General features: G+C 39.6%; 2 protein-coding genes across 4 annotated transcripts in view; one reads left to right on the top strand and one right to left on the bottom strand.

Annotated features, from left to right (window-relative positions):
• The window catches only part of LOC131889922 (uncharacterized), a 25,104-nt gene extending 19,803 nt beyond the window's left edge, over nucleotides 1-5,301 (bottom strand). Inside the window, exon 1 of the mRNA XM_059239146.1 lies at nucleotides 4,954-5,301. Coding sequence (XP_059095129.1) covers nucleotides 4,954-4,974 — 21 coding nt within the window. The 5' untranslated portion in view covers nucleotides 4,975-5,301. The remainder of the gene's footprint in view (nucleotides 1-4,953) is intronic.
• LOC131889923 (uncharacterized) lies at nucleotides 175-12,312 on the top strand. Of its 3 annotated transcripts, none has more exons than XM_059239148.1 (3): nucleotides 175-249; nucleotides 6,077-6,191; nucleotides 10,279-12,312. In XM_059239148.1, the coding sequence occupies exon 3, from the start codon at nucleotides 10,335-10,337 to the stop codon at nucleotides 11,976-11,978; it is 1,644 nt and encodes a 547-aa protein (XP_059095131.1). In that variant the 5' UTR covers nucleotides 175-249; nucleotides 6,077-6,191; nucleotides 10,279-10,334; the 3' UTR covers nucleotides 11,979-12,312. The 3 variants fall into 3 exon arrangements, with proteins under 3 accessions (XP_059095131.1, XP_059095132.1, XP_059095130.1); XM_059239149.1 differs by lacking the exon at nucleotides 175-249 and adding an exon at nucleotides 622-850; XM_059239147.1 differs by lacking the exon at nucleotides 175-249 and adding an exon at nucleotides 622-916.

Genomic DNA, 12,312 nt, shown 5'->3' with positions numbered 1-12,312 from the left:
CTGACGAATGATAGGGTGTCAATTTTCTATTTGACTTTGTAATTTGATCTCCGATAAAGGAGTTGGGCTTGGCATATTATTGGTAAGGTCAGTAGAAGATATGATTATTGTTCTTTAAATGAATTATCAAATTTTAAGAGAGACCCATACCTTCGTTAAGTGATAAAACGAAATTATTCTCCTAGAGTACTCACGAAGATGCAAGAACTTTAGTCACCCTTCGGCATCAAAATAAGCTCAGAATTTGCGGTAAGTATGAAGAATTTGACCGATCTGAAAATAAATCCTGGTTTTGGCTCACAACAGGACGTTTATCATTGAAATTTTGTATCTCCAGGCTGACAGGGGCCAATTCTATAAACCTTTCAGCGCATGATCAAAATGCTATCAACAACCCCTTCAGGGTTGCAAAAAATCCCATCGTTTTGGTGGCTAAGGGAGATAAATAATGATCCCAGCATCAACAGGCATGTGTCCTTACGACATACAATGTGATTCCTAAAATTTTTGACCCCTAATATTCCAAGCATGTCTTACCATTGTTAGAAAACAAAATTTTGGAACCATCAGTCTTTTTGACAGTAGATGTTCTCACTAACCCTATCTGATGAGCAATTCGAATGTTGAACAACACATCACAAGTATTCAATCAAAACTTGTGTTCTATCAAAAAACATATTTCCAACCGCCAAAATCGCCTTTTTTCTCATTGACTTGACCATTAACGTACGAGTGTGTGCTTACTTCCCCCTTAAGAAGTAATCAGATAACAGCATCACCCTCGCGGCAAAACTGGATCAAAAGATTGAATGCAAGGCCCCCTGGTGGCCAAGTACACTCCGAATGCCAAGTAATTGATCAATTGATGGGCCAACTTCGACCTGGTCATCATCATTCTCCAAGGACCTGAGGCCAAGTATATAGGACCTTCTTCATCGGAGGTCCTTCATTTCATGTCCTTAGAACCATTGTGGGATATTTAGCGGAAGACTTCTAAAGCCACCGCTTGAATTTGTTTGAAGCGGGCAATCAAGCAGATGGTTTACAATAGTTTCAGACCATTACTTTTACACTCAGATTGGGATTGGCCTGAGGCAGCTGATGGGAGCACTCATTAATCTGATATCAACTCATTTATGAGGATTACTTTTCAAGAAGAACTCGAATTTCAAAGGACCAACTGCTTCATTTCACACTTAAACCAAGGAAGGTCATCAATTTAAGGTCAGACCTAGAATAATATCAAAGTTTTTCATGTTATTTTAAGAATAGGTCTATCTGGTATCAATATTGATATCTCTTTTATTGGAGCTAGAAGTGCAAATGTGACTTTCAGCGATCTCATCCGATAGAATAGCTCCAAAGAAATAGGCACGGAGGGTCTAACAAATAAATTTATGGCCCACATTTGCAACTTGCTATTGTCCGACCTCAAAATGGGAATAGGCCTGGAATTGACTAATAAACAACATCTCGGGAGAATGTGTTTTCAAATGGGCAAACCATTCTCCAAATATGGCTGATTTTTGCCTTCATGAGTTCCATCTACTTAACCTATTTGAGAGGGCCAATATTATTTGATTGAAACTCGATGTAATGTACCCAAGCTGGCCGATGAAAAGCTGGAGTTCGAGCATTATTGTCCAGATTTCATCTTGGTATGTGAATTATGTAATCCGCTACGGGCCTTATCGAAAAGTACAAGGATCTAAAACGCTATCGGTTGTGACATCTCTTTGGATGTTTGCGACCGAATTCATCCTCAAGGAGTTTGGCTTTGTCAAGATCAAGATGGATTTCAAGATACCCGGGAATGTGGACTTGAATGACACAAAACGAAACATCATATTGAAACCACTTGATGTGGAATGAATTGATCAAATATTTCCGTGTTTTGAAGGACGTTGCGTAGGACAGTTTCTCTACCAGCAAGTTTTAGAATAGAGCAATATTTGTCGACACATTTGTCTCGGGAATGATAGGCCGAAAAGACAAAGGGAATCCAAGTGCAAAAGATTTATCAGACCTCTTTATCAGCCTATGATTATGAGGATTTTCAACTCAGTAGCTTATTGTACTAGTTGGGCATTGCTTACCATAAAAGTGTATTTTGTGCATTACTCATGGCTCTGAATGCACGGGCGAGATCGTCTAATGTGATTTAAAAAATCCCGACAATAAACTTACTTGACGACAGTCATTCTTGAACTTGCCTCTCTGCTTATGATACACATTATTGGACTTTACGTTTACTTTTGTAATAATATAAATCCTGATTTTGAAATAAGTTCTGAATAAAGTTTAGACTGATATTTTATCGTCTAAACTTGTTTTGTTCCTGATTAGTAAACTCTTAAGGAAACATAACGCTCGCCTATGTGAATCACTAAGACCATTTTTGCTTATGCACTTCCAAGATGCCATCCCATTCCTCTTTGATTAATATCTCGCACCCTCTTGTAACTTTTTGGCAAGCACAATGGGGAAAATCAAGAACAAACAGACCTTGAATACGACACTCCTGACAATGGTACGCAGAAGAACAAAAAGTCATTTATACAGATAGCAAAACAAACTAGCTCGGGGATTATAATCTGGTTATCAAGCCCAAGATAACTCCCAGGAACATATTTTTCGAACTCGTTGCCCATGATTGAAACCAAGTCAAGGCCTTCCTGCACTTTGAGCCCAGGTGATAAATTTGGATTAGGCTTGCTAAATGATGTGCTACAACTCTCATCAAACCATGATTGAATCCCATCAAGGGTATCAAAGGGCTTCGCCTAGTTCACTGATTAAAATTTAAATTCCCCCATCTGTCCGGATAAGTGACAAGGCGTTAAATGTGACCAAAATGCTTGAATCCAATCCATCAAACCGAGATTGTTCATGGGCCCGAAATTTGCCGAGTAATTGCATTCTAAAAATGACAATCGATTCAATGGAGAAGTTCAGTTTTGATTTGCATTTAGCATAGCTTCAACAAAGCCCCTAAATGATGAAGATGGCGAAGGACCGCATCCCACAACCATAGCTCTGAATTGTGGGTGCTTAATCAAATCAACATTGCCCACTATGTGCAATTTAACCCTGCTTAAGCAAACGATAATGATGGGAGGAGCCGATTCCAACCACATTCTTGGATCATCGTGTCGATCTTCATTTTAACATTCTACAAACAAATCCGGTCGGAATAGCAAGAATCAGTGATCCCAACTTCGTGTTATCTCTCGTTCTTGGCACCTCCACCCAACCAAGTAAAGAGCCATTCCAGACGAATGGGCCACCTTTTTCGGACAGCAATCTGGCAAAACACTCGCTATTCATCTATCACTTGACTGGTTAACCTCCACCAATTCCAGCTGAGAAGTCTCATTCATGCAAGGAGGAGGTTTGGATTTGAGGTGTTGTCGTCACGACCTGACCTCAACCAACATGGAGTCATCAGCCACACATCATCAACCCTCCAATCTCATGCGTCATGAGTTGCCACTTTTACACATGTAAATCCGTTAAGAAAACACTTGTATGCCACCATAATCTCATGTTGAGTTGCATTGGAACCACAGCGTATCCCAAACGAGGCTCAAGGACCATGAATGTTGAACAAGAAAAACGCTGGCCAGCAAACCGCAACACTCATTTCCTTGATTGGTGACCTCAAATCAGTGGAACAGTCATTAGCTAAGAATACCTTGAATTGGGAGGCTCTGAACTAATATGTTCTTTTTGGTTTCCCCGCTTGTGTTGCTGGAATGACGAGGTGCCACATTCCTCAACTGCATCCCAATAAAGCACACCCCATTTCGTGATGAATAAAGAAGATTCTCTGAATTCTCGTGTCGTACTTCGTTGGGGAGTTTGTTTGTGCCAGGAATTACGTAACTGTTCAGTAAAAACGGCTCGTGGAATGAATCTGAACCTAGGGCAGAGATCATGTTTTCTTTGGTGAATTTTGATATGAGAGAAGTTTCCAGACATGAGGTATGAAAAGGAATACTTTCGGGAGGCTCTTCATTTTTCATGCTTTAACTTGAGGCCCGAACAAGATAAATCATGGCAATTAGTTGATAATCATGCGGCCATAAATTACCGTCATTCATGTTGTTTTGGAGTCCATGAGGCATCATCAATGGTTCGCTTCCTATTGCTTTTTTTACGATAACTAAGCGATGGAAAAGTACCTCATGATCTTCAGCAAAGGACCTCATTTAAGTACTAATATTTGACCGTTAAGAGGTAAAAAAAAGAAGAAAAAAAAGTTTATAACAATGTTACAACCCAATTCATAATTTCCAAATTTGGCTAGTTTGAGTTGTGAAAAAAGGGTAAAATATTCTTATCTCAATAGTTCATCATTGCTCATTTGGTCCCAAAATATGCATTATCTTGACTCCTTTAGATGAATAAATGCGCCAACCTCAATGCAACAACATCCATATGAAATTCGTATAGATACGATGTAAAGCATCTTGGAATCTTGGCGTATAGAAAGTGATTGCCTTTTTCAAAAAAAAAATTTGCACAATTTTAAAATAAGTTATAGTTCAGTCCAAACGTAAAAGATGAAAAGTTACTCTTGTTAGCCAGTATGTGATCTTAAATGATAATAGGGGCCTCTAGGATTCTAGATATTCATATACGCATTTATGAGTAGTGAAGGATAAAAAACTGTTACCCATGTTTCTGATCCCTGTTGAAAATCAAAATTTGTTGTGAACACTTTAAAATCGAATACTTCGATATGAAGGTATGTGGACAAGGACGCAACTGATTTTTTTGTGACCTCTTCCTTTAGATCGAATCAAATCGGCAAGAAGTCTTGCATTGTCCAAGTCTCACAATAAGTTTCAACATTCCATGCGAATTGTTTTCTATGATCATCGTGCTGATAACCAAGAGTACAATGCAAACAATACGTTTTATGTAGAGTGCATGAAAAGTAGTACTTACCAAGAATTGAAAACACCTCATGTTTTCAAGTTTTCCAAAAACTTTTGCAGTCCAGCTAGCTTAGGATTCGACAATATCCGGACAGCCTTTTGTCAACCTTAAGAACTCTGGACCCAAATCGAGGTAGGAATTGCTCCAAATTTGAACTTCAGGACAAGTCTAGAAATGGCTGGACACTTCTCACTTGAACCACGACTTCAATTGGACAGACAGCTTTCGTCGGAATCTCTCGAACTTATATGAAGATGAGCTGCTCTGGATTCCCCGATGGGCCGACGCTTTTTTTGGTACCCCTCGACCACCATCGAGTGTTGCCGGGCTCCTAGTTCCTCTTCTTGGCTTTTCGCTTGCGGGGGAACCATCCTCCAACCATCCATCTAACCAACCAACCATCCATCCAAATATTCAACCATGGGCTTCTACCATCACGGATTCTTTCACGCACACCACAATGCCTAGTGTATTCTTGTTTCGGGCCATGTTGATCATCCTCTCGAGTCGAAAATTTCCAGTTCGGTCAAATGTTGCCTCTAAAGCTTCACGACCAGACAATGATCTCGCAGATGTTTGGAAGGTTTAGTTTCTTTGTATACTAGGTAGGATGTTATTGGCAAGTTTCGTTTTCGCTTTCATTAGGGCGAGCTACGTCTGCTTCACTCTGTGTATGAAAATACCTGCTTGCTACTTTCATTCTGTTTAATATCTAAAGATAAATTTATCTGTTTTTTTTTAAAGTACAAAACGTTGTGTGCTTTTAATTAGTACATTTCGCAGAATTGTATGAATAGAGGTCCAAACATTTCACATTTTTCATTTCATTTCGTTTTGTCAGTTAAACTCATTTTATATGACATTTCGGTTGAGTTCTACGACTTTGTTTGCATTTTGCAAGTTTCAAAATATCTTGATTTTTGGGAATGAATACGAGGCATCTAATACCCTTGTAAGTTTCAAATCAGAATTTGACATCTTCTGAAATGCAATTCTATAACTACCCTGTGTTCCAGGGCAAGGCAAAATGGCAATTCTAACTCATTGATGGCTCAAGTAGATCATAATTGTTATAGGAAAATCTAAAAAAAAGATCAATACATTCATTATCTTTCCACATTTCTTATTGCAGACATAAAACAGTCCACAAAAACCAACTCCCCATAGCAGTGGACAAATATGTGGTCGGGCGTTTTAAGCAGTTACGCGGAAGATTGGAGCATTAGAAGACGAACTAGTTGAAGAAGGTGCGTATGTAAGAATGAAGACAACCTTGTTTTAGTACAGTCAAACCAAACTTGCACCAAACAGTGCGTCCCTTTTTCAAAGGGCACTTCTTTAGTACTTCTGATTATGCCCGTTTGACCAGAAGATGTCGGCTTCAAATAGGGCCCAAGTGTAATAAATGCCGTCCCTCCAATTGAACAATATCCATTACGAAGATTTGAAAATATGGAGCGGTCATCGAAGATCTGCCCCAATCAAGAGCAAACTTAAATCGGCTCAATTGGCTCCAGGGGCTTTGGAGTGTAACTTTTCGTCTATTGGCATCAAATTTGATGGTTAGAATGAATTTAAAATATGACGTTTTCCTCGTGATATTTTCTAATCATCGTTATTTCAATTGAAAGAATTTCTTCCCTCTATTATCCATGCCCCAGCCATTCCGTTTCATCAATTTCGACAATCGTGAAAATCAAATCGATTCGTTCTTTATTCGAAAGAGGAACTGTAATCCCATTTATTACATATCAAAATGGCGCAACAGTAGCAACCCAAAAGGCCGAAAAATATTCTTTACTAGTTCCTTCTTCTGACTTCAAAAGTGACCTTTGCTAATTTTCGTTTCTTTCTTACTTAGCAAATGAAAAAAACTTGAAGATTTTTGGAAATCTTCACAGAAGTTGCCAAAAGCTGAAGCATTAGAATGACCAAAAGTAACTGCTGGGATTTTCGTGTGATTCATCTAAAACCACGTTTTTTACCTTTTTGACGTTTTTGCACACAAATCCCCTAAAATGACCAATTCATCAACCTTTTTTACGCTTTGATAACAAAACGTGCGTTTTATTGAGACACATTGTAATGTCATTAGAAAATTTCGCCCACACTGCAAAGGTCTATTGATATAAATAAGTAAACAAGTAAGGAAGGTCTGGCAGACTGGGACAAGGGGACGTACTCTATTTGTCCCTTAGACATTATTTTCTCATTGTAAGGATTGGAAGAATTAAGAGTGAGGCTTGAGTTAAGACAAATTTGATCAAGACACTTTGGTCGAGTTTGGGTTTCAATGCCATTCAGTTTTCTTTCTTTTTCAAATCCAAGCTATGATGTTGAGAAGAAAATGACATCCATAGAATAGCACTTGAAGAGACATGATTGAAATATTAGTTTGAGGCTTGTTTACTCTTGCGTTGGGTGGGGATGGTAAAAAATCCTGCTAAAACCAGTTCTCATCAAATAAATGTTGTTGTGTAGGATCGCTAGGTTTTTCAACATTGTAATAATATATTCTTGCTACATCACGACCATTAGGGCCACCAAGAATCCATGTACGCAAGGGTTTTGATGAAACCAACATATCTCGTAAATAGGATTCTGCTGTCAGTTATTAGGAAAATCTTAATATTATTTCATACATTTTTGAAAACTGAGAGGAACAACTCGCACTTTATGTGGCTTTGTACTGTTTTTACAGTGGCATTAGGTGAGTCATACAAAAGGCACGGATATATCTAAAATATTCATATTTTGCATATTTCTTGGGGATTTCTTGAACTCTTTTCTGAGATTACAACCTTTGTTGGCACTTTTCTTTCCCCTTTCCCCTAACTTTTTGCCCATATTCAACATCTTCTTGTTTGAGGTCAATACGTGAAAACGTTTTTGTAGCCAAGTAAATAAAGGTTTTTTTCACAACATTAGGTAACTTAACCCAATGGCCAACTCACACGAGTGAAGAACACTCTGATTACTTTTGTTTCATTTGCTTAAAATGATTCATATTTTTTTAAATGAATTTGAAGCTTGCTGATGGCCAAATCGTCGGCTGAGTTGAAATGTCCATTTGTTCTAGCTTTCCTGATTTGAGTTGTCGGCCAGATTCGCGTTCTCCCGAAATCCATACAAATCCACCGTGTGACATTTCATACAAATTGGTTTATTTCTCGTGAAACTATGATCCTGACCCTTGGAATGCCTCGCTCCAAAAGAATTTCCGCCTTACTTTGGAAAAAGAATTCCTTTACCAAGGGCCCATTTCAAGGGTTTTCATGCTGAGCACAAAGTATATTGACCAATAATTATGTGACCATGGCTTGAACTTTTTTTGGGCTTGTCATTAAGAAAGTAATTTCATTTTTGTATTAAGTACAAAACTATGAACAAAATCTAGATGAGGCTAACTTAGAGTTACCTTAAGGATTTACGTTTTGATTCCTATTTCTAGTCCAAACCAACTGAAGTCGTTGGATTTATCAAGCAACAAATGCTTGAATATGCTTCCATTATGGTTCAAGTTTCTCAATCAAAGGTAAAGTCGTCTGTCTGACTGAGTTCATGTGGCAAACAATTATCCGTTGTACGAATGCCTTGAATTTTTATGGCAAAACAAAAATGTAAAGTGGAAGCAAAACCAAAATGTATTGCCAACTTGTTTTATTGTTGTCCATAAATGTACTATATTTTAACAAATCTAGGCTATGAGGAAAACTGTTGGTTATTTAAGGGGTGTTGTTTCTCTTCATTGGTGCTCTTTTCAAGATGGAGCCATTCATTCGTAAATAAGTCTGTAAGAATCTCATGAGCCCGGACAATCGCATTTAAATTGATAATTGACTCGGACGATCTCGTTTGACGATTTAACATTTATCTCGGCTTTGACAAAGCCGAGATAAAGCAGTCAACTCATGCCAGTGTAAAAATTGCTTCTTCATCTGGCTGCATTCATTAGCGACGGTTTGATGCTCTTAATGAATGCAAAAAAAAAATCTTTCAACCAGGCAGAAAACGCGAGCCCAAGAAATCTAATCGGGCTCACTAAATAATGACAACAAATATCTTTGTAGTCTTCTTTCACACTTTTGATATATATTCACGGACCAATGAATACTTCTTCAAACTCGTTATTTGCTTTCCAACTATGAAATGTGTGGCTTGCACCTTCTCCAAGCCTGATAGAGATGCTATTTGTCTCCTCACAAAGGAGGACCAAACTGATACCGCACATGACACTACCTAACAGAATTTGGAAATCGACGATGTAGTAATGGCTGGCTTCTTTAACCGGGCTAGGTTCACCTCTCTGACCCTAATCCATCAAAAAAAATGTAGAGATCGAGTTGCAAAGGGCCGGATGACTAAACATCAGAAAAAATTAAAATCATAATACCAAGGCTAGCCAAAGGGACAAGTCTTCAAACCAATAACCACGTGGCATTTACCCCGCCGATAAAAAAAAGTATTTTAGTCCATAAGAGATAAGCAATCTACTTTAGAACATATTCAATTCAACACAAGACCTGAATTTTGGTAAAAAATTGTAAAATATTTGCTCATGAACCGTCACACGACAATTCTTGCCAACACTTTCGAGCCTAGCTCTTTCATTTTCCAGCTCAATTTCCATCTTGTAAACAGGCATTCTATTTCCATCATGCCCATTAACGTTTGAAAGGGAAGTTAGAGAGGTAGCCCTACCTATTGCTGTAAGGAATAGTTGTCTTTAAGGTCCGTCTAGTCATGGTATTGATCAAGCACTATTGCACCCTCCTGTACCTGGGATTTTTCCTAGAAGGATTTGGACTCTTCATCCCTCTCATTGCTTCTGGAAAAGCAAGGAAGTGGAAAGTTGGGCTTCCGACAAGGAAAACAATACTTTTTCCTCCCCCAACTTTAGTTGTCCGAACAATCAATTGAGATTGCCGTGGCCTGGTCTCAGGTGGAATGATCATAAATGGACGCCTTTGGTTGGTCTAATGATCTTTCCGTGAGGCCTTAAAAAGTGAGTGGCATGCGAATGCATTGGAGCCTTACTGATTGCACGGTATCATGAGATTTCTGTGGCTTTAGCGGTGATGGGAAGGAAGTGCTCTCATAAAAGTTCTCCGGTTAATGCCACATGAGCCGTGAAATTGATGACCATGGATGTCTCCAAACGCCAACACTTGGAGAAGCTTTCAATCGCGTCCAAGGTCTCGTTTGACGAAGCCTCGGTTTCTTCGGGCTCGACTTTGAACAAATCTGATTGTTGCAGCCAACAACTCGACGAATTGGGCGGTGGCCTTTGCTTGAACGGAGTGAATGGTTTCAATATCAATCTTCATTCTTCAGAATGGAAGTTCTCGCAACACCCGCGAAAGACTTGGGAACAAGCTAATGCCAGGGATATGGAGAAGAATGGTCAAGTCCAAGATTGGCGCGCGTATTCTTCCATTTGGAGCGATGAGGGCTACTCTTCACCAAAGTGCCGAGATACGCAACGGAAATTGGTTCTCCTTCCCTATTTCAGTGTTTGGAGAGCCTTTGCCGAGCACAGACAAAGCTTGAGAACCAAGGCCGAGTTTTATTACCGATACAATGTGTTGGAACTGTATTTTGGAACATGGAAGGCTGAATGGAGACGAGTGAAAGTTTTGAGCCGAGCCGAAATGGAAAAATTGGAACAGGACCGGTTGGAAGAAACTAATACTGAGGCGCAAGAGTTTTACGCCAAGATGATCCTCACCCGGTATTTTAGAATATGGAGGGCATGTGTGGTCCTTATTGGGCTGAACCCTGCACATCGAGGTCATCGCAGACCCAATGTCCGCTCAAGAATTGATAGCTACATAGAGAGCACTCAAACTGCCAGGAATCGAGTGAAGGTTGGGGTTCGTTCTCCAATAAGGCGGGGTCGACAAACCGCCTACTCTTGGCGAAGAAACCACATCCGGACAGAGCCGCCTTTGTCGAAGACTTTGATATCCACATCTGCCAGAATTATGGACTTGCACATTCCAAATTCCTCACAATCTCTGACTGAAGGCGCCATCAAGACCTTCGAATTTCAATGGGGTCTTGGTCGTGATTCCGAGTTTAGCAATATGAATGGTGAAACCACCGACATTCATACCAAGCTTCTGCCAACCATCACTGGACATGCACCAGAGTCACTGCCGCTCAATGCCAATTTTGATGACCTTCCTGAGAATGACAAGGATCGTAAAATCGAGTTACAAAAGTTGCTTATTCAAGAGCAAAGGAATCGACTCCGGGATCAGCAACGCCATATTTATGACCTAGAGGTCATGAAACAGCAATATCTGGCTGGTCACCCAATCACAAATAAGGAGCTTCTCCATCAAGTCCTCAAACCGATGAATGGAAATGGAGAGTATGATTGGAACGGAAAACATACGATACCACTTTCAGCTCGATCTTTAACTCCCAAACTGAGGCACGAATGGACTGGGCTTGAAAGCGTTTTGGAGGAGTCTGATTTGCCCGAGATTAGCAATGATAAAAAACTATACCATCCCAATATGGGTTTGAACGGCTTAAACCCGTACAACCTCTTTCGTCCGGAAGTCCGTCAGAATAAAACCCACGAGGTGCCAGCTTTTCATAAGCTGAAGGCAGCCGAAAGGCGGCAAAAGATGGCCCAAATCAAGAGTCAAAAAGAGCGGGATTTTCAAGATGAGCAGACCAGACGACGAGAACAACTGAAGCTACGAAAAGGCCGAAAGAAGCAGCTTCAATTGCTCAGCGAAAAGTATCAAAACCAAATGATTTTGGCGGACGACTTCAATAGGCAATTGTCCTTGAACTCGTATGGATTGCGACCTTGGCGGAAACTGGTGACAGACACTCATCTAAATGAGTTTATTGCAGAAAAGCATTGTGAACACTCGAGTTTGAAAAAGTGCTTCTCAGCCTGGGCTCAAATGACTCGCTGGGTTGTGGCCACAAAGAAGGCCAAGGCTGACAACTTTCATCGGATCACTATCCTAAACAGATGGCTCGCCAAATGGATTGAGGTACTCGTCCCGTAATAATATTTCATCCTGTTTATATTACTCTATTATTTGTAATTGTAGTCATCAACCTTTTAAATAGAAGAACTAGAGATATTTTCATAACAAAGCGTTGTTCAGTAATTCAACAAGCAATCAAAAATGAACACTTTCAATTTTCATGTGACTTTATATTCATCAGAAAGTTGATTCATCTACGAATTAGAGTTCGTGGATTAGACTAGCCATTGAATGTTAGGTTGATCAGGAATTTTATGCAAAGAATTTTCTGAGGCTGGCTTAAAACTTACTGCAGGAGAAATGGCTACATTTTTCCAAGCGAATATTGAACAATAAGGGAGCCCCAAAAAGC

The sequence above is a fragment of the Tigriopus californicus genome, chromosome 11 (genome assembly GCF_007210705.1).
Source record: "Tigriopus californicus strain San Diego chromosome 11, Tcal_SD_v2.1, whole genome shotgun sequence".
Classification (NCBI taxonomy): Eukaryota; Metazoa; Arthropoda; class Copepoda; order Harpacticoida; family Harpacticidae; genus Tigriopus; species Tigriopus californicus.
This window is presented reverse-complemented; position numbering and strand designations above follow the sequence as displayed.

Excerpts from the sequence above, each read along its gene's own strand:
- LOC131889923 (XM_059239148.1), top strand. The coding sequence starts at position 10,335 with ATGGAGAAGAATGGTCAAGTCCAAGATTGGCGCGCGTATTCTTCCATT.